This window comes from Trichomycterus rosablanca, chromosome 16 (assembly GCF_030014385.1).
Source record: "Trichomycterus rosablanca isolate fTriRos1 chromosome 16, fTriRos1.hap1, whole genome shotgun sequence".
Taxonomy (NCBI): Eukaryota; Metazoa; Chordata; class Actinopteri; order Siluriformes; family Trichomycteridae; genus Trichomycterus; species Trichomycterus rosablanca.
The window spans coordinates 19497801-19519698 of NC_086003.1; the positions used below are offsets into that span (position 1 = coordinate 19497801).

Consider the following 21898-nt stretch of genomic DNA (forward strand, 5'->3'; position numbering starts at 1 on the left):
CACTCTTCCTCAGCTTTATGTGTCTCCAGTACTGATGCAGGACTAACATGCTTGTGCAGGTCTCTGTCTTTAACCTTCACCTCTTTTACTTCAGACTTCTGGTCTGTCACCTGAACCTCAGAAGAAACGAATTGTTTTCTGCTTTTTCTTACATATCTGTTACAAATTCTAACCGTCAGAGCTGGTTCGAGTAGTGCGCGGACATCTCTCATGCACCGCATGAGCGTCGCCATGTTTGTTATGGGACTGACAATGAATCGTCGTGAAGGAGTCGGTTCTTTAAATCGAGTTTAGATTCGACTCGCAAAGCATCACGAATGGTAAGTATAGGCTACAAGTTACACAACAAATCATGACTTTAACAAAGCCAGTGGACATCAATGCGCGGGCAGTGTGGAGTTTAAACGTGTAGATTGAGAAAGAAAAAACTGATGTTAGATGTTGACTTTTGATAACAGTATTCTTACACTGTACTAGGGTTCTAGAGAGCTCAATGTGCACCCTGAAGTGTACACTTATCTGACCAGAGATCATGCTTTTATCGTCGGTCCATCTGCAATGAGCTTGGACTCAGAGAACTGAGTTTCTGCATATAATTGATCCATGACTTTTTCAAAAAAAATTTCAGGTAGCATATATCCTTGATGTAGTGGTATACTGTGTTAAGTGACAGTGGTTTTCCGAAGTACTCCTGAGCCAATGTAGCAGTGGTGGCTCCTGACAAATCTCTCAGGGGGGGTTATTGTTGCGATGATGGCCAAGGTGACTCGTTCAATGGGTAAATTAAAGCTTAAATAATTAACATCTTAAGTCATCTCTCAGTTTGCCCTCACAAATAACTTTGAACATGGAGAGAGACCAGCTTTAACATTAATCATAAAATTAAGTAAAGCCTTCACACTGACAATTTAATTCAGTCTTCATCAGATAGCATTTTATTTTAGGTGCAGCAGATCCAGAATAAAGATTGGCATCGGGGCTGATGTGCAATGAATAAAGAAGTACAATTAAATAATTGGGGAGATACAATAAGTGCAATCACAATTCACAATTTAAAAATTACATTACTTACTTTTAATTTACTTGTAACTTACAGTGCCTTGCAAAAGTATTCAGCCCCCTTGAACTTTTCAACCTTTTGCCACATTTCAGGCTTCAAACATAACGATATGAAATTGTAATTTTTTGTGAAGAATCAACAACAAGTGGGACACAATCGTGAAGTAGAACGAAATTTATTGGATATTTTAAACTTTTTTTAGAAATAAAAAACTAAAAAGTGGGGCGTGCAATATTATTCAGCCCCTTTACTTTCAGTGCAGCAAACTCACTCCAGAAGTTCAGTGAGGATCTCTGAATGATCCAATGTTGACCTAAATGACTGATGGTGATAAATAGAATCCACCTGTGTGTAATCAAGTCTCCGTATAAATGCACCTGCTCTGTGACAGTCTCAGAGTTCTGTTTAAAGCGCAGAGAGCATCATGAAGACCAAGGAACACACCAGGCAGGTCCGAGATACTGTTGTGGAGAAGTTTAAAGCCGGATTTGGATACAAAAAGATTTCCCAAGCTTTAAACATCTCAAGGAGCACTGTGCAAGCGATCATATTGAAATGGAAGGAGTATCAGACCACTGCAAATCTACCAAGACCCGGCCGTCCCTCTAAACTTTCAGCTCAAACAAGGAGAAGACTGATCAGAGATGCAGCCAAGAGGCCCATGATCACTCTGAATGAACTGCAGAGATCTACAGCTGAGGTGGGAGACTCTGTCCATAGGACACAATCAGTCGTACACTGCACAAATCTGGCCTTTATGGAAGAGTGGCAAGAAGAAAGCCATTTCTCAAAGATATCTATAAAAAGTCACCTGGGAGACACACCAAACATGTGGAAGAAGGTGCTCTGGTCAGATGAAACCAAAATCGAACTTTTTGGCCACAATGCAAAACGTTATGTTTGGCGTAAAAGCAACACAGCTCATCACCCTGAACACACCATCCCCACTGTCAAACATGGTGGTGGCAGCATCATGGTTTGGGCCTGCTTTTCTTCAGCAGGGACAGGGAAGATGGTTAAAATTGATGGGAAGATGGATGGAGCCAAATACAGGACCATTCTGGAAGAAAACCTGTTGCAGTCTGCAAAAGACCTGAGACTGGGACGGAGATTTATCTTCCAACAAGACAATGATCCAAAACATAAAGCAAAATCTACAATGGAATGGTTCACAAATAAACGTATCCAGGTGTTAGAATGGCCAAGTCAAAGTCCAGACCTGAATCCCATCGAGAATCTGTGGAAAGAGCTGAAAACTGCTGTTCACAAACGCTCTCCATCCAACCTCACTGAGCTCGAGCTGTTTTGCAAGAAAGAATGGGCAAAAATTTCTGTCTCTCGATGTGCAAAACTGATAGAGACATACCCCAAGCGACTTGCAGCTGTAATCGCAGCAAAAGGTGGCGCTACAAAGTATTAACGCAAGGGGGCTGAATAATATTGCACGCCCCACTTTTCAGTTTTTTATTTCTAAAAAAAGTTTAAAATATCCAATAAATTTCGTTCCACTTTACGATTGTGTCCCACTTGTTGTTGATTCTTCACAAAAAATTACAATTTCATATCGTTATGTTTGAAGCCTGAAATGTGGCAAAAGGTTGAAAAGTTCAAGGGGGCTGAATACTTTTGCAAGGCACTGTATATGATTTCCCCCCTTTGTAGATACTTGCTTAATGTTTAAATTTGGTCTGGGTGGCCCTAATTCTTAAGTTGCTAATTTATCCTGATTACTACGACTGATTGGCATTTCCCTTAATGACACGATGGAGTTGCTCCGAACTGAGGTGATGGTAGTCATGGTGACGAGATCGCGAAACCAGGTTACGTGTGACGCAAGCACGTAAGTGCGTGCCCTCCTGGAACATATTCAGATTGTGTTGCAGTGCCTACAGTTCGAAAAAAAGAGCCTTAATATGAGAGTCTATGAGAGCAATCCGGGCGATTTTCAGTTAGACTGAAATCACTCCAGTGGGGTGGTACTGTACGGAACACAACTTGATGCTGATTGGACTACGATATACGGAGGCAAGACAGACTGTCCAGAATAGTCACAGCTGTGATAGAAAAATTTCTTCCCTTTCGCCCTTTGGTGGTGCGTCGCCCGATCGCCCTAAGCAACGAGCCGCCCCTGCAATGTAGCTATATTTATTACAGTAGCGTGGCAGCTTCTCATGCAGTGTCTGTCTGAGGGCTCAACGGTCAACTGTTTCAGAACACCCAGAGGTTTCTGGCCTTCCCCACACAGACTAGGCATGTTTTAAAATTGTGTCATTGAATATTCCAGACACTTTTTTACTCCTATGTCCCTACTGTTTTTAGGTTCAAGAGGTTATATAAAGGTTCAAGAGAATTAAAAAATAGACATGATTTTTTGCTGAGTTTGAAAAAGCCGACAAAGCTACTAAACCAAGAGCCGTTTGAACGCCGAATGAGTTGACTCATAGTGGTGAAATGTGTCAATTGATGGCTTACTGCCATCGCTGGCAAACGAAAACAGGCGTTATAATTTTCCTACCCACATCCGACACGCCCCGCCTCCTAAACAAGATAAGAACCGACTGACTGGATATAGCTACATTATAAATATATACTACATTATACATATATAAATATAGCTACATTGCAGGGGCGGCTCGTTCCTTAGGGCGATCGGGCGACGCACCACCAAAGGGCGAAAGGGAAGAAATTTTTCTATCACAGCTGTGACTATTCTGGACAGTCTGTCTTGCCTCCGTATATCGTCCAATCAGCGTCGAGTTGTGTTCCGCACAGTACCACCCCATTGGGGCGATTTCAGTCTGACTGAAAATCGCCCCGGATTGCTCTCATAGACTCTCATGTTAAGGCTTTTTTTTCGAACTACAGGCGCTGCAATACAATCTGAATGGGTTCCGGGAGGGCTCGCACCTACGTGCTTGCGTCACACGTAACCTGGTGTCGCGATCTTGTCACCATGACTACCATTACCAACTCAATCAACAGAGGCACGAGTCTGTCACTGGGTCTGCATCAGCCAATAAGGTTACAGGACCTTTAGCTCCGGCTCAGAGCTTTACCCTGCCATCAAGTGGACTTTAAACATCAGAAGTATGTGGACAGATGTCACATCCATATACTTTCTACATGTTTAATATCCAATACAATCCAATTTGCTGTACCACACAGTTTGTCATGTGTCTGCATCTGTTTTTACTGGGAACTCTGGTTTCTTACTAGCTTCCAAAAAGATGCCTCTGAGTATTATTATTGGAAGTAAATATTTACATTTAGGGCATTTAGCAGAGACTTTCATCCAAAAGTGACTTACAGTACTGTGACAGTGTACTGTCTGAGCTATTAAGGATTAAGGGCCTTGCTCAAGGGTCCAGTAGTGAGAACCTGGCAGTGGTGGGGCTTGAACCAGTAATCATCTGATTATTAGTCTAGTACCACAACCGCTAGGCTACAACTGCCCCTGGTGCCTTGTGCCCAGAATTTTACATTAGAAGTGCCTTTCCCAAACATGCCACAAAGTAAAACAATTATTGTAAATTACATGTACTTACTCTTATTCACAAAGAGCTGTAGTGGTGGAAAGTTTTCATGACAAGCAATCAACAAAATTACCTTCAGAATGTCACTATTAATATTTAATATGTTTAAATTGTGTATTGATGGCACTAGTTTTGTTTAGTGTAAGGATAATTATAAGGTAAACTGAAGTATTATTGTATAGTATTATTAGTTTATGAAATTGTATTTTTGTTGTTTTTGTAGTTTGTAGGTATTAGTTTAGTGTTCTCTTTTAACTATAATAACCCTTGTGACAGAACTCTCAGTATTTGTTTTCTCCTCACATGCCGATTGCAGAAGTTCTTTTAGAAGCAAGTCAGTTGGCCTAGTTCTAATTCAAAACAATATAACATTTTGGCAACACAAAATTATTGTTATATAGTAATTGATTCAAACATAAAACCAAGAGCTTTGGAAATAACAATGCCTAAAATTCAGCAAGCGAGTTCAGCAAGTGTGTGGAAATTGTGACATGTTTGTGTATTACATGGTGGTCTAATTTAGCTCTCAGACGCTGTCACTGTGGAATACTGGAAGTGAAAATGGTGACTCGTGGATCAGTTTGCTTGCTCTGCAAGTCTTCTTCTTAATCATTAGAAATAACAAGTTTTAGAGAAGACAGAAAAGGCAATGGAAAATACAAATAACGTGGAAACATACAGCACCACAGGAACATAGAACCACACTGTGGAGGCTCATGAAATATGATGACTGCAAGTAAGTAACATGCCAGGCATACATACATCCCTAACATCTACAGAAACTAAATATACTGTCTTTATAACATGAGAGAAAAACATACAATGATCAGAAGTATGTGGACACAGTACCATAAGCTTGTTTGACATTTAATTCCGACCATGGGCATTAATGTGAAACCCCCTCACTCATCCGCCACACAGCTGAACAAGCTTCCAATTTTACTGGAAAGACTTTACACAAGATTTTTACCCATTTAAAACAAAAAAAGTATTTGTGGGGCAAGGCATTGTTGTTGAACAAGAATACCTGGTTTGTAAGTGATGTTCAAAATCATAAACTCGATATCACATTTGTGTTTCCACAGAAAAAGGACAGTTGCAGAAAGTCTCTTAAATTTACATGTAAACATTTGACTTCAACCTGCAACATCTAATTACGACTGGCTGTGTAGCTGCTCTGATCTTTAAAGATGTAACACCATCAAGAGGAAACCAACTATTACATTAGACAGGAAGTCACATGATGGTCCTTTTAAATATGAAACTCATTGGAGTGGAAAGGAGGGCTAGATGCCAGAGGTCAGTTTACTCAGAGTGAAACATTTCATCATGAACCTACTTTGCCTATGGCTCTCCCCAGTCTGGCTCCCTCTCTGTCTCACAGGTAAGCTTACTCTTGCAACAGTTAACTGTAAGATTTAAGAGAAGTGGTTACTCGCTTGCTTAAAGTAGAACTGTTAGGCAAAGATGGGGTAATACTGCAACATGCTACAAAAATTATATAATAAGTTATGTTAGGGAGGCTTATCTTAAAGATAGTCTTTTTAATAAGCTCATTAATTTATTCCCATTAACTTCTTCATCTAAATTAAGGCAATTCAAGAGCATGGCTTTACCCAGTCAAAACAAGTTGGCAATTTTAAGCAGCAAATCAACTTTTAAAAATACTTCATTACTTAGAAGACAATTTAAAATGTGAGTTTCAAATTTGGATGTAAAAGCTTCACTTTTTCCTGCAATAACTGAGTCTAGGTGTAAGTAATTCAGTTGGAATTAAACACTGCAGCCTTCTAGCGGAATAAAACCAAATTAGATCCAAACGGAAAGCTAAAATGTGCCATTTAGATTTGTAATATCAGTTATAATGTCACATATACTCTATTACTAAATATATAATTTATTTTTGAACAATATTAACTAACTTATCAGTGTATAGTTTTATGTGTTACATGTTTGTTATAATAATATGTAGATATTTAGAGGTTTTATTTGCTGACACAGCAATGTTCTTCTCTAGTTCGTACATGCAGGTGCACAACTGTACGTGGCTTTGAGGGTGAGAATGTTACTCTCCCATGCAAGTACGACTGGCATTATCATGGGAAATGTGAGATATGCTGGATAAAAGGAGAAATACCCTCTATGGGCTGTGGTACTGAAATTATTGCTACTGATGGAGACAAAGTAGTACACCAAACGTCTTCCAGATACCAGTTAAATGGAGAACTACAGAAGGGAGATGTGTCTATGATGATCATCAATGCAAGACAAAATGACTCAGGAAAATATGGCTGCAGAGTGCATGTGCCTGGATGGTTCAATGATGACAAATATACTGTTCACTTAAATATCATGAGAGGTAGGTATTCACTGTAATATTATGCTCTAATTTAAAAAAAGACTAGGCTCCTGACCTTATAACGAGTTGACTTGTGACGCTCTTTCACCAGCAAGAAGAAACTTAAGTCAACATTCTGTAGTTCTAGTCAAACTACAGATCCCAGGAACTGATTCAGTGGTTCAGTGCTGAGTCTTTGCAGTGTGCTTGACACAATCGTCTAGGTGGATAGCAGGAGTTGCGGTTTGAATTCTAGATTTAGAGTTTTCCATATTTCTAAAACTAGAAGATAATTATAGAAACTAAAAGTAAACTCTAAAACAAAGAAAGTAATCTCTCAAACCATTTGCTAAAATTAAAAGTGATTTCGTTTAAATATATTTATTTCACTTGTAGTTGAGAGAGACAGTGGCTAAGTGGGTAGCACTGTTGCCTTACAGCAAGAAGGTCCTGGGTTCGATCATCAGGTGGGGCGGTCCCAGGTCCTTTCTGTGTGGAGTTTCCCCCTGTCTATGCGTGGGTTTCCTCCAGGTGGTCCGGTTCCCCCCCCCCCACAGTCCAAAAACATGCAGCCAGGCTAATTGGAGACACTCAGTTGTCCTATAGGTACCTAGCCACTAGGATGCATAAATCAGTGCATTGTAGTGCCAGTCCCAAGCCTGGATAAATAGGGAGGGTTGTGTCAGAAAGGGCATCCGGCGTAAAAACTGTGCCAAATCAATAATGCGGATCACAATCCGCCGACGACCCCTAACGGGAGCAGCTGAGGGAATAGATAGTCTTATAGTTGAGAGAGCAAGTATGACCTGTGCCAGTGCATTGGTGGACCGAGTAGCTCTTATTTAACTTTAGTTAGAGTTTTGTTTATTTTGATCAGTGTGGCTTTTGCCTGGTCACATTTACTCGCCACCTTTCTTTCATCAATTTGTCTCACTCTTAGTGAAGGTGACTTATGTATTGGTGGGTTTGCTTTTGTTCTGTTTTTGTATAGCATGGCAGCACAGTGGGTAGCACAGTCTGTCTTTGTACAGTTTGACCCAAAACTCAGGTGGCACAGCGGTACAACATGCTAGCGCCTATACAGACAATGATTGGCCCGTTCTATGGTGGGAATGTCGGGATTCATCATAACTGTCTCAATTACGGCCTCTGCTAACTGGTCAATGGTTAATGCAGATTGATGTGCGACACACCGTGCGTGGTATGGATCAGTTACTGCACACGTGTCAGAGGGGGTGTGTGATGATCCTCTGTCAAGAGTAAAGGTCTGCAGTAGTAGAGGAAGCCAAATGCGATTAAGTGATTGGATACAACTAGATTGGGAGGAAAATTGTGGAGAAATGCATTAAAAGAAAAAGAACAAATCTGTCTGTTTTTCTACTGTCCCCTTTGCTCCCAAGAATAAATTGGGCAAACTGATTTGAATAGGAGCTACACTGAAAGTAACTGAGATTTTAATAAGACCTATTTTACCATATACAGTGTATCACAAAAGTGAGTACACCCCTCACATTTCTGCAAATATTTGATTATATCTTTTCATAGGACAACACTATAGACATGAAACTTGGATATAACTTAGAGTAGTCAGTGTACAGCTTGTATAGCAGTGTAGATTTACTGTCTTTTGAAAATAACTCAACACACAGCCATTAATGTCTAAATAGCTGGCAACATAAGTGAGTACACCCCACAGTGAACATGTCCTAATTGTGCCCAAATGTGTCGTTGTCCCTCCCTGGTGTCATGTGTCAAGGTCCCAGGTGTAAATGGGGAGCAGGGCTGTTAAATTTGGTGTTTTGGGTACAATTCTCTCATACTGGCCACTGGATATTCAACATGGCACCTCATGGCAAAGAACTCTCTGAGGATGTGAGAAATAGAATTGTTGCTCTCCACAAAGATGGCCTGGGCTATAAGAAGATTGCTAACACCCTGAAACTGAGCTACAGCATGGTGGCCAAGGTCATACAGCGGTTTTCCAGGACAGGTTCCACTCGGAACAGGCTTCGCCAGGGTCGACCAAAGAAGTTGAGTCCACGTGTTCGGCGTCATATCCAGAGGTTGGCTTTAAAAAATAGACACATGAGTGCTGCCAGCGTTGCTGCAGAGGTTGAAGACGTGGGAGGTCAGCCTGTCAGTGCTCAGACCATACGCCGCACACTGCATCAACTCGGTCTGCATGGTCGTCATCCCAGAAGGAAGCTGACGCACAAGAAAGCCCGCAAACAGTTTGCTGAAGACAAGCAGTCCAAGAACATGGATTACTGGAATGCCATGTGGTCTGACGAGACCAAGATAAACTTGTTTGGCTCAGATGGTGTCCAGCATGTGTGGCGGCGCCCTGGTGAGAAGTACCAAGACAACTGTATCTTGCCTACAGTCAAGCATGGTGGTGGTAGCATCATGGTCTTGGGCTGCATGAGTGTTGCTGGCACTGGGGAGCTGCAGTTCATTGAGAGAAACATGAATTCCAACATGTATTGTGACATTCTGAAACAGAGCATGATCCCCTCCCTTCGAAAACTGGGCCTCATGGCAGTTTTCCAACAGGATAACGACCCCAAACACAACCTCCAAGATGACAACTGCCTTGCTGAGGAAGCTGAAGGTAAAGGTGATGGACTAAACCCAATTGAGCACCTGTGGCGCATCCTCAAGTGGAAGGTGGAGGAGTTCAAGGTGTCTAACATCCACCAGCTCCGTGATGTCATCATGGAGGAGTGGAAGAGGATTCCAGTAGCAACCTGTGCAGCTCTGGTGAATTCCATGCCCAGGAGGGTTAAGGCAGTGCTGGATAATAATGGTGGTCACACAAAATATTGACACTTTGGGCACAATTTGGACATGTTCACTGTGGGGTGTACTCACTTATGTTGCCAGCCATTTAGACATTAATGGCTGTGTGTTGAGTTATTTTCAGAAGACAGTAAATCTACACTGCTATACAAGTTGTACACTGACTACTCTAAGTTATATCCAAGTTTTATTTCTATAGTGTTGTCCCATGAAAAGATATAATAAAATATTTGCAGAAATGTGAGGGGTGTACTCACTTTTGTGATACACTGTATGTATGTTTATGAAGATGTGATACCTGAATAGTTAACTTTATACACTCGTTAGCAATAAGTGTGGCATAAAGCCAGGAATTAGGAGAGGTACTTATTTATTTTAGACCAAGTAGTGTAGCTTGCACAAGTATTTCCATTTCTATAAACATTACAAACTTGCTTGTATTTACTGCCATGCTTATTTTACAACATTTGAGCTATTTTCCTATTTACTGTAATATGTTGGGGAAACCTAAAGCATATGAATTATTACAGAACCTGTCCCAACAGCAGTAGTAAATTCGAGTACCCCTGTGACCGTAACAACAGATGTTTGGGACTATGGGACACCCTATGGTACAGCACTAAGCATTATCATGTCTGTGTAGTCCTGTTCTACTTTTCTTAATACACAATTCAATCTGTTTTACTGCTTCTAATATTTTTTTCTCTTTTGGGAACAAACTGTGTGAACACAGCAAAGCACGATAACACATCTGCTCCAGAGTCTGAAAAAAATGTAAGGATGTGTGACTTTAGGCATACAGTAGCTTTGTATTGATTGTATCACTGCTATTGCGGCTAATTGTAAATATATCTAGATAAAAGAAACGACAGATGATAAACTTCCTGTGACTGTCATGTCAGTTCTGCTGATTTTGCTAATTGTGGGAACTGCTGCTGTGTTTATGATATGTAAGTAAATTAGTAATAATACACAGTTCATACCATGATTTTACTTGATGTGTTTATGGAGATTTTAATCTTACTGATTCCTCTCTTTAGGGAAACTCAAAAGAAGAAACCTGATGATGGCAGGAATGTAAGTTACAGTTTGAAGATCTAATCATAAACAACAGTTTATAATTAAAAGTCTGAATCATTTCTTAAAGATTTACCAGGTGAACTCAAACAGTACTACTTATCACTCACTCACTTTCTTAACCGCTTATCCAATTAGGGTCGTGGCGGGGGTGGGGGTGGGGGGGTGGTTAGGTGTTGGTGCTGGAGCCTATCCCAGCTTTTTAATGGGCACAAAGCACCCAGTCCATCGCAGGGCAGACACGCACACACATACACACACATTTACCTATAGGGCAATTCAGTGTTTTTGAACTGTGGGAGAAAACCCACACAGACACGGGGAGAACATGCAAACTCCGCACAGAAAGGACCCGGACCGCCCCGCCTGGGTATCGAACCCAGGACCTTGTTGCTGTGAGGTCACCATAAGTGCCGCCCCCAGAACTACTTATTATTTATATTATTTAAATACACTATATGGCCAAAAGTGAGTGGACACCTAACAAAAACGTGTTGTACTTCAGTTTAATAAATTCATTTTGATACTTAAAATATCACCTTGGCTAGGTAGCCTGCTAAGTGTCTAAAGTTTAAAGCTGTGAGTAGTTAATTTCTTGTGTATGTTATTTTTGTCCACCAGAATGCAGAACCTGAATGATTCAGTCATCTACAGCAACTCACAGATCAACCCAGGTCGGCAACGCACAGCACTGGCTGTTGAGAACGTCTATAATTTGGAGCCAGAGAATGTATATGAACAATGATTCTTATAACTTCTGAAACCCACTTTTTGTACACTGCTTTTCAACAGATTTTTATGATTGTTTTTTTGTGAGGAAAAAACTTCTCTGACCTGCACAGAACTCCTTCGAAGGGGGCATCTAATTTAAGACTTGTGAACTTGGTGACTCTAAATGCTTCTTTATTTCTATGACCAAATTCATCACTGTGCATAGAGGCTAAATATACTTGCTTCCTCTTTCATTCATGTTGGTTCATGTCTAATAGTGAATATGTACATTCTCAGGTGTGTAGATACTTTTACAGTAATAACTCGGAACAAACTCATCAAACCATGTCTTTATGATACCTCGCTTTGTTTACAGTGCCACAGTCATGGTGGAACAATGGAATAATGGAAATTTTAGCAGCTATTTATATATTTTTCCATCTTTACTTAAGGCTTCAATATTCTACAGCTGCTGGTTCATTAATGACAAGTACATTGAGAAGAGCAAACTGACAAACTGTTCATTCAGATTAACCTTAATTCTTTATTCAAAATTGTAACATAGAAATGATATTTTAGTTTAAAATAAAGCTATGATTAACTCTTCTTGTGAATCTTTTTACCAATCATCTTTATACCAATTAGTTCAATTATCTTGTAAATGCAGCTCAGGTGGCGCAGCTGCCTTTCCGACTGGGCTGGGTGGCAGCATGAACAATGATTGGCTGTTGTTCATGGGGTAAAAAAGTCAAACCATAAGTCCTCATAACTGGTGCGACTGATGGCGCCTGCACAGGGCTGAGGAATAATGCTGATGGGGGTGTGGCCTTCTGTACACAGTGCCCGTCAGTGCATGAACTCGACTTGCATGAGCGCATGAGTGCATGAGCTGAAAAATGCAGTCTGTACTGACTGTACATGCCGGAGGGGGCGTATGTCAGTTGAGAGGCGTCCTCAGTCAGTGGTTAAGGGTCGAATCAGTATAGAGGACGCAATCAGGGTACTTGGACACGACTAGATTAGGGGAGAAAATTGGGGGAAAAAAGTGGGGAAAATAGAAAATTCAAAAAAAATCTTGTAATTAATAAGTTCCTGTTAATTAGTGTGTGAGCTGCTATTGTTTATTTCTAGCCTTGTTACTTCTCTGGCTGAAATCATTCCATTACAAACTTACTAAGACCTGGAAACACTCAAAGCTTATTGTTTTATTTCGTCGCTGTCCGATGAAAAACACATATCTCCACTTTTAGCTGTTTTCACTTTTTTACATGTGTTGATTGTGGGTATAAATCTCTGTTTGTCCATAGCAGCAAATATCAAAATGACCAATGAAAAGATGAAAAATCACGCAATGTCTTTAACAAGTATCTCCATTGGCTGCTAGACCTGTCCATCAAAACCGCTTATCTCCTCTTCCTTCCCCTCCGGTACTGTTTGAGAAATGTGTAATGTTTGATCTATACAGTTTATTCAGGTTATTCAATTGCATGGTTGTAAACATGATTTATATTTGTACACATAAGTCCATTTTACATATGACATCGACGGACTGACGACCTGATAGATATATACTTTTATTTCTGTGCTGAATTGTATCTAAATGTTGCCATCTGTGGTTTGTTTGCACCGTTACTGTCAGGGGAAAAAGTTTTTGCTTTTTCCTGAAAAGTTGAGTTTTTAAAGATACGTGTTTTTCATCAGACAGCGACGATATTCTTCACGTGATCTATGCCTTGCCAAAATTTGATTGTGGAAATCCAGAGTTCCTTGGTCTTTATGGTTTGTTATTTGTCCTGACAATGTACAGTCAATGAAATTTGCAGCAGGTAAACACCAACTGAGTTCTAGTTACATTTGCACCATACCAATATTTGGAAAGGCACAGCAAGAGATCTGAATCTTTGTCATTACAGGTGATTTAGTTATATCCATTCAAAATCAAATTCATAAAACAATAAAGTGCAAAAAGACAAACAATGATTTAATGCAGACATACGAGGGATCTTTAAAAAGTTTCCTCACTTTCATATTTTCATCTGAAATGGTGAGGGTGGGAGGAGGCTTTCCACAGAATTTTGTTCCTATTCAGTTAAAGAAGTTACCATTTGAGGACTGATGTTGAATAAGTAGACCAGACTTGCATTCAGTGTTTCATATGCATCTCAAAAATGTTTATTGGGGTTAAGGACAGGGCACTGGGTCTTGTTGGGCAGAAAAGGGCCTTCTCCACAAAGTTAAATGCATATATAAACATTATAAATGGGGTGCTCAGGTGATACAGTGACCTAATGCACTTGCACACCATTGTGGAGAGTTAGAATCTCTGCAGAGCCAGCAATCTGGTAGGGCATTTACACAAACACAGTTGGTCATGTTTGAGGAAAAGAAGGGTCTTTTTCCACCGTGGCTGCTATATGTGAGGTCCGGATATTAGTCTGGGCGCCTATGTGAGTAGTGGGGAGTCACATGGAGCTTAGCGTGGCTCTCTGTTCATAAAACATGATTGGATACATTTGAGGAGGTGTGTGGTGATTTTGCGGTCTTTAAACAGATCAGGGGTTGTCCAAGGTAGCAGCAGATTTACAAGCAGGAACTGGAAATTACTAGATTGGAAAATAATTGGGGGGAAAAATGTTAGAATTGAAGATAATTGATTTAATACATGGTAGCAATGAGTGTGGCTAAAACACATGAACTTTATTATTAGGTGTTCCAAAAAAAAATTTTGGCCATAAAGTGTATTTACATACAGTTGACAGACATCTAATTTATGTACTGTCACAAAACAGCTGCACAAATTAATTTGTAAACTGTAATTTGTATATATTTCTAGCTGTGTAACTGCTCTGATTATATAGCAGGAAGTCCCATGACGGTCACTGTACATGTGAAAGCCACAAATATGCAAGGAAATTGGCACTCTGAGTTAAACCATCATGAACTTGCTCTGCAGGAGGGTCTCCTCGGTCTGGCTCGTTCTGTGTCTTATAGGTAAGCTCTTGCAATAGAAAACTTTAGACTAACTACTAATTACTTAATGTCTGTGGACCTGTGGATTTAAATTATTTACTAATTTAGTTTATAGGGCTTTACGCTTATTCATTTATTTATGTCTAGGGGGAATTGAAAGCAGCTAAACTACCTTCAAAAGTTGACAAGTGGTACTTTATTACTATAACTGGTGTGAGCAACCGTGTTTATATTATCATACAGCTCACTTTAAATGAAGGATACCACCTTGACTGTCTTTGTTTAAAGTAATAAGTCAGAAATTTTGAATTACAAGCTTCAATTGAACGCAGCAGTAATTGCCCCTTGGTCAGCTCCAGAACTCATCTTTAGTGTCATACATGGAGCACATCTTAACTACTATGTAAACTATGAGGCAACCACTTGTCATGGGGGCAGTGGATAATAGGTTATTAAAACCATAAATTTCCTATTTTTAAAAGGAGCACTGGGCAGCATTGTGGCTCAGTAGGTAGCATGTTCTCCCAGTTTCTGTGTGGGTTTCCTCCGGGAGCTCCAGTTTCCTTCCACAGTCCAAAGACATGCAGGTGAGGTGAATTGAAGATACAAAATTGTCCATGACTGTGATTGACATTAAACTTGTGAACTGATGAACCTTGTGTAAAGAGTAACTGTGTGTAAAACATGACTTTAAAATACTACTAATAAAATAGAATATATAAAAAAGGAGCACTAAAATACAAAAAGGAATAACATTTGTATGTCTTGTTTTTCCCCTGGGTTCTTATATGCTTACTTTACTGTATTTTGTGGTCTGTTAGGGGTGTTTCATCTGTTAGAGGATCTAGCACCACCCAACTATTACACAAAAGAAAGTTAATTATGAACTTATTTGGAAATAAATACTATATTTCTATAAAAAATTAGTGTGTACATCAGGTTTAGAGCTGTGGTTTGATGTTTAAAATAATTATAATGTAAGATTTACTGTTAACACAAGCAAAAGCTGTGTATGTGACTACGTGGTGTCTTGAATGCAGCCTGGAAGAGTTCGGCTTACATACATACTGAGCTAAAAAAATAAAAAAAACACCCTCATTTAAACAATATAGCAAATAAAACAGGAAAATTGAGTGAGGTAAAGAAAGTGCAGAAATGTAAACTAGACAGAACTGCAGTTAATATTAAGTTAATATTTCTGATATTAGGTGTTAGAAACCACATAATCTATCAGTTTAAATATGATTTGTGTTTATACTATATTAATCAAGTCAGCAGTGAATAGTTTATGTATTTTACATCAGTGTGTTACAGAGAGGTTTTATTTTGCAGAAGGACAGTGTTCATGGTGGTCACTGCTGCTCTGGAGTTGCTTTATTTGTCATTACAAAGGTTTTTAATTAGAATTTATTCTTCTCTAGTTCGTACATGCAGGAGCACAACTGTACTTGGCTTTGAGGGTCAGAGTGTTACTCTCCCATGCAAGTATGACCGGCGTTATTATGGGAAATGTGAGACATGTTGGATGAAAGGAGATATACCCTCTATGGGCTGTGGTGCTGAAATTATTGCTACTGATGGAGACAAAGTAGTACGCCAAACGTCTTCCAGATACCAGTTAAATGGAAGACTACAGAAGGGAGATGTGTCTTTGATAATCATCAGTGCAAGACAAAATGACTCAGGAAAATATGGCTGCAGAGTGTGTGTGCCTGGATGGTTCAATGACGACAAATACACTGTTCACTTAATTATCATGAGAGGTAGGTATTCATTATGATATCACACTTTTTACATTGTTAGCACTTAACCCTGATTCAAAATGTATTGGTCTTCATCTCCTAAACGAGTAATTACTATTCAGTTATAATCTTGCACTGAAATTCGAACATAATCTAAACAATGTATCAGCCAGAAAACTGAATCAGGACATTTTACCGAAACAACACATTTTTAAATGCTTAACAGATTTTCAATTAGATTTAGGTCAAGTTACTGGCTAGGGCATGCGGGCGTCACAGTGGCTAAGTGGGTAGCACTGTCGCCTCACAGCAAAAAGGTCCTGGGTGGGGCGGTCCGGGTCCTTTCTGTGTGGAGTTTGCATGTTCTCCCCGTGTCTGCATGGGTTTCCTCCGGGTGGTCCGGTTTTCTCCCACAGTCCAAAAACATGTAGCCAGGCTAAGTGGAGACACTGAATTGTCCTATAGGTACCTATCTGCTAGGATGCATAAACCAGTGCATTGTAGTGCCGGTCCCAAGCCCGGATAAATAGGGAGGGTTGTGTCAGGAAGGGCATCCAGCATAAAAACTGTGCCAAATCAATAATGTGGATCACGATCCACCGGCGACCCCTAACGGGAGCAGCTGAGGAAATACATAGACACTGGCTAGGCCATGCAAACACGTCATACCTTTTTAGAAAAGTTAATTTGGCTTCATATTTTCAGTTGTTGATTAGTGAAATGTCCAGATTTAGTTTTCTGGCTGATATATTCAATTTCAATTTATTTGTCACATACATAGTCATACAAGTACAACTAGCAGTGAAATGCTTTTTAAGATAAGAAACAAGAAATAATAAACACATTAGGATGAGGGGATAAAAAAAACCAGCAACCAGATTGTGCTCTCGGTAGGAGCACACTGTGATAACGTGAAAAAAAGCCCCAACAGCACACCAGCACATATAGACATGAACATAACATAGTCACACAACAAGCCACGGGTTAGGGGATATGGGACCGGGGAAAGAACCAACACGACAAGCAGCCTCAGCTTCTTGCAGCCATGAAATATTGTTCATTCATGTTTCCTTTAATAAAATAATGTCTTAGTGCTGCAGAAAAGCAGGATGCTCCCATTATCATACCTCACTATAGACACGGTGACAAATTCATTTAGTTCAGTACTACACTGAAAATAACCAAGCTCTTCTGTATGACAGATTCTACTGTTATCAGTGGGTGTGGCATAAATTCAGTAATTAGAAGGGGTATTCATTTATTTTGGTCATGTAGTGTAGATGTTGCAAACTTATTTTCCTTAATTTAATATAGTTTTTGCTGTTTAATATTTGTGTCTTTTATATTATTATTATTGCTGTTTTGTGCATGGTATTTATTACAGAACCTGTAACAACAGCAGAAGACAAATCAAGCACCCCTGTGACCATAACAACAGATGTTTGGGACTATGGGACATCCTATGGTACAGCACAATACACGTTTAGGCATTTTACTAGATTGTCTAGTCTTGATCGACTTCCCTTAATACACACTTAAAGCTTTTTTACTACATGGAATAAAACTTTTAAAAAATATATCTTTACTTTTTTTAGGTACAAACTCTGCAAACACAGCAAAGCACAATAACACATCTGCTCCAGAGTCTGAAAACAATGTGAGAATGTGTGACTTTAGACATACAGTATAGCTTTGTGTTGATTGTATCACTGCTGTTGTGGCTAATTCTAAATATATCTAGATGAAAGAAACGACAGATGATAAACTTCCTGTGACTGTCATGTCAGTTCTGCTAATTTTGCTGATTGTGGGAACCGCTGCTGTGTTTATGATATGTAAGTACATTAGTAACAATACACAGTTCATACCATGATTTTAATTTTATGTCATGTCCATGGAGATTTCGATCTGACTGTTTCTCTTTAGTGACGTGCAAGAGAAGAAACCTGATGACGGCAGAAATGTAAGTTAAAGTATTAGTCAAAAAAAGGGAAGTATTAGTTCCTAATTTATTATTAGAACAAATTATTTTTATACTTTGGATTCTTAGAAGTTATTTGGCTTCTTAGCAGAAAATACAATATTTGGCCAAACGTATATGAGCACTGAACATGAGCTTGTTGGACATCACATAGACATGAATAGGTTACATGTCTCATGTTGCATTATTTATTATTGTGATTTATATTGTAATTGTAGCCAGACATTACACCATATATTAAACCAGAATATACAATAATAACCACCAAGACCATAATCACAATATACTGTATATTGAGGGGACACGACCTCCTGCAATATTCAAATATGTTTAAATTGCCCCCCTCCTCAATATACTGATGTAAAAATGATAAATAAACATATTCCACTCACTAGCTTTGTGTAATGTTAGAATTCTTTAGCTATTGATAGGGCATCCCTTACCCCATATTTAATTCATTGCTATGACCTTGATAACCACACATTTATTTACATATTTAGCACCTAGTTAGCTGGCATGTTTATTAGGTGGAAATAGACTACTACACAAATTGCTAAGGACATTACTTTATTTATTATAATATTTTTAAAAAGAAATCTAGATTTTAGTGAGCATAGCTTTGTAGACACAGAGTGTCTATATATATATGGCTTATCATGAAGAGGAGAATCAGACATCGCTGACCACGGATTGCTAAGCAGCTGAGGTCTCTTATCAAGAAAGAATGGCCTGTAAAAACATGCACCTGTCCCAACTCTTTTGAGTTTATGTTGCTGACATCAAATTCTAAATGTGCTTATATTTACGAACAACACTAACTAATAAATAACTAAAAAATTATTTATAAATAATAAAATAATAAAGATTCTTCTTTTTACTACATTATACAAAATGACCCAACTTTTTTAGAAATGGGGTTTGTACATAAACTGGTGACATCACGGTTAGACTACTGAATGTCTTTTTATCTGGCCGTCCTGGTCTCAACCTCAGTAGATTACAGAACCAAATGCTACTGCTAGGGTTCTCACCTACTCTAAGAAGACTGACCACATCACTCCTATGCTTTTTCACAGATTTTCAGAGGTTACCTACATTTCATATCCAATACAAGGTTCTTCTTACAACATATAAAGCTCTGCATGGCCTGACTCCACACGAGGTAGTCGAGCTTCTACATCAATGTGTACCATCTTCTTCCTTAAGATTACAAACTTTAAGCCTTCTTGATGTTCCAGAGGTTCTAAATTGACCACTAATAATGGTCATCCATTTAGTTTGGTTTCTCCCAAAGTCAAGATGTAATGCTTCCTCTCTCTCATTGAAATCTCTGCTAAAGACTTGTTTTCACTGTGTTTGATTATTTCTTTCTTTTTTTTTTTCTTTTTCTTCTTTTCTCCTTCCCCCCCTTTAGCGCATCTAGTTGTTCAATTTGCATTGTGCTTCCTCTCTGTCTATGCCAAACCCTGCCCTGACCGAGGAGATCGAAGCTAACCCATATCCCCTCCGAAACATGAGCAGCAGCCGGATGCATTTTTGCCACCCAAACATTTTTATGAGTTTGGCGCCACCTAGCGTTGCATGCGGAGAGACACACCCTAAGGGCACTCTTCCTCATCTCTTGTGCAGGCGCCTCTAATCAGCCAGCAGAGGTCGTAATCGCATTCTGACATAGAGAGACCCACATCTGGTTCTTTGTCCCACCCCCCAACTGAGCAACCGGCCAATCGTTGCTCATACAGCCACTCAGTTTTGAACCGGTGAAGCAGAGCTGGATTCGATACTACGTACTCAGAATCCAGCCCTGGTTGCAGCGTGTCTTTTTACCGCTGCACCACCTGAGCAGCTGTGTTTGATTATTTCTTCTGTACTTGAATGTTATACTGTAAAGTCCTTTTGTTGTGTACTTCTGTACAATGTGTCCACGTTCTTTGATCGGTCAGCATGGGAAAGGCGATATATAAATAAATTTGATGATGTTCATGATAATTATTATTTTAAATGTTTAAATTTACATTTTTAGGCACCTTAACCTTATTTTTTTTTATTTGTGTTTTATTGAAGTAAAACATTTACATTTTTATTTTAAACAAATATTTCTGAGATGGCAGAGATGGGGACAGTACGTGTATATGTAAAGGGTGTTCGAAATTTTCTTGCGACAGATAATGCCTAGTTCACACTACACGACTTTTGCCCTGATTTTCGCTCGCCGACTGGTCAGCGCTAGATTTGCCGGCTCGGGAGCAACTTGGCGTTCGCTCAGCAATCGAAACTCGGCTCTCAATCACTATGTGTGAACTACTCAACAACTGGATCTGAGTGGCTCGCGGAGTGATCACCGAGTGCTCGGCGACCGAAGCAAGATTTCTAGCATGTCAGATATCTGAATCTGAGTTGCCCGACTGGCAATGAGTGCTATGTCGAACAGCCAATGAGAACGTAAGATACAGGGTGAGGGGAAACGCAGGGGAGGAGTGTAAAAAGTTGGGACAGGGGCATAATATAGTTTATATCAGAATACATCGGTACACACACAAGCTTTATACAGTATTTCTGACCTTATCATTCTCTACAAGACATAACACCCATGCTGCATTGCGAAAAATATTTATTAACCTCCAACTCACTAACAATCCATGCTGGTCGCGTGCTGGTCAAATCAGCTCACAAATTTTGATCGCTCGCTACTTGTTGACGTGCATTTTTTAATGGTATCATTAAACCTTTCGTCACTTCTTGCGTTTGTTTTCGTGACAGAACGTAGTTTGGGAGACCAGAAATGCTCGCCTGTGATTCCAGTTGGTGATAGATGGTGTAGTGTGAAACCCCCTATAACCGATCAGTCGTGTAGTGTAAAATACACACAGACTTGAAAGGTTCTTGATTACAAGAGATCCAGTTGTGTAGTGTGAACTGTACAGCGACCTGATGACTTGGAAAGTTGTGTAGTGTGAACTTGGCATTAATGAAGCTAAAGTACGGGCAAACTAAGCAGTCATCTAAGGTTAACTTTTTAACTCAATAAGGAAACGCACTAAACCTAGGAGAGTGAGATAAAGTCCTCTATTGTTGCTTTAAATAATAAACTTATACTTTTATAAAAACTTCTACTCTTCTGGTAATGAAGTATTTACTTCACTTTCTTTTATTTCTTTCTTTCTTTATTAATTTTTACTCTTTCCCTAACGGTAGATATTACCTCGGGCCATGCCCTACGGTCGCCCCGCTATGAGGCTTGGCGTTATCAACTTTCCCTAACGAGGGTTATTGGAACACCACCGACCTGAACGTCACCGCTGCTCGCAGAAACCAGACCCAGAAGACGGATCGCTTTCTTTCTCTCTCAATTAAATTCAATTAAATTCAAGAAGCTTTATTAGCATGACTGTTGTAGTGGTTACAGTATTGCCAAAGCATTGAAAAGACATTTATATAAATATACAAAAAGAAAGAATTTTAGGAAAATATGAAATTAAAAAAGAAATATAAAATAAAAATAGAATAAAAAACAGATGTGCATATCAAGCATTATGTCTGTGTGGGTCCATCAGGGCTGTTCTTGTGTTTGGGTGGATCAGTCCGTGTCTCTCAGATTGTGGCAGGCAGATACATACTGAGCTGCTACAGTGCAGCTCTTCTTCTCCTCTCCCAACATAATGAACAGTTTCTGGGTGTTGGTGAGGG

General features: G+C 39.5%; 2 protein-coding genes and 1 long non-coding RNA gene across 3 annotated transcripts; all 3 read left to right on the plus strand.

Annotated features, from left to right (window-relative positions):
- Positions 1 to 5883: 5883 nt before the first annotated feature.
- LOC134330865 (T-cell immunoglobulin and mucin domain-containing protein 4-like) lies at positions 5884 to 12078 on the plus strand. Its single transcript, XM_063012136.1, has 4 exons — positions 5884 to 5977; positions 6611 to 6952; positions 10771 to 10807; positions 11429 to 12078. Exons 1-4 carry the CDS (start codon positions 5884 to 5886, stop codon positions 11550 to 11552), a joined length of 597 nt encoding a protein of 198 aa, XP_062868206.1. The 3' UTR covers positions 11553 to 12078.
- Positions 12079 to 14454: 2376 nt separating this feature from the next.
- LOC134330799 (hepatitis A virus cellular receptor 1 homolog) lies at positions 14455 to 18028 on the plus strand (the record flags this gene model as incomplete). The annotated part of the gene is made up of 5 exons (XM_063012060.1): positions 14455 to 14509; positions 15910 to 16251; positions 17615 to 17695; positions 17826 to 17887; positions 17972 to 18028. Coding segments are annotated over exons 1-5 (597 nt in total), but the record flags the coding sequence as incomplete, so codon positions are not given.
- Positions 18029 to 18041: 13 nt separating this feature from the next.
- Positions 18042 to 21668, plus strand: LOC134330800 (uncharacterized). The gene is made up of 3 exons (XR_010015049.1): positions 18042 to 18065; positions 18157 to 18193; positions 21407 to 21668. It is a non-coding gene; the product is annotated as an uncharacterized LOC134330800 (long non-coding RNA).
- The last annotated feature ends 230 nt before the right edge of the window (positions 21669 to 21898 follow it).

What these genes read in the sequence shown, in the direction of transcription:
- LOC134330865 (XM_063012136.1), top strand. Translation starts at nt 5,884, where the DNA reads ATGCCAGAGGTCAGTTTACTCAGAGTGAAACATTTCATCATGAACCTA. An exon ending in TCACTTAAATATCATGAGAG is followed by an intron (nt 6,953 to 10,770) that starts GTAGGTATTCAC and finishes TCCTCTCTTTAG; the next exon opens with GGAAACTCAAAAGAAGAAAC. An exon ending in AACCTGATGATGGCAGGAAT is followed by an intron (nt 10,808 to 11,428) that starts GTAAGTTACAGT and finishes TTTGTCCACCAG; the next exon opens with AATGCAGAACCTGAATGATT.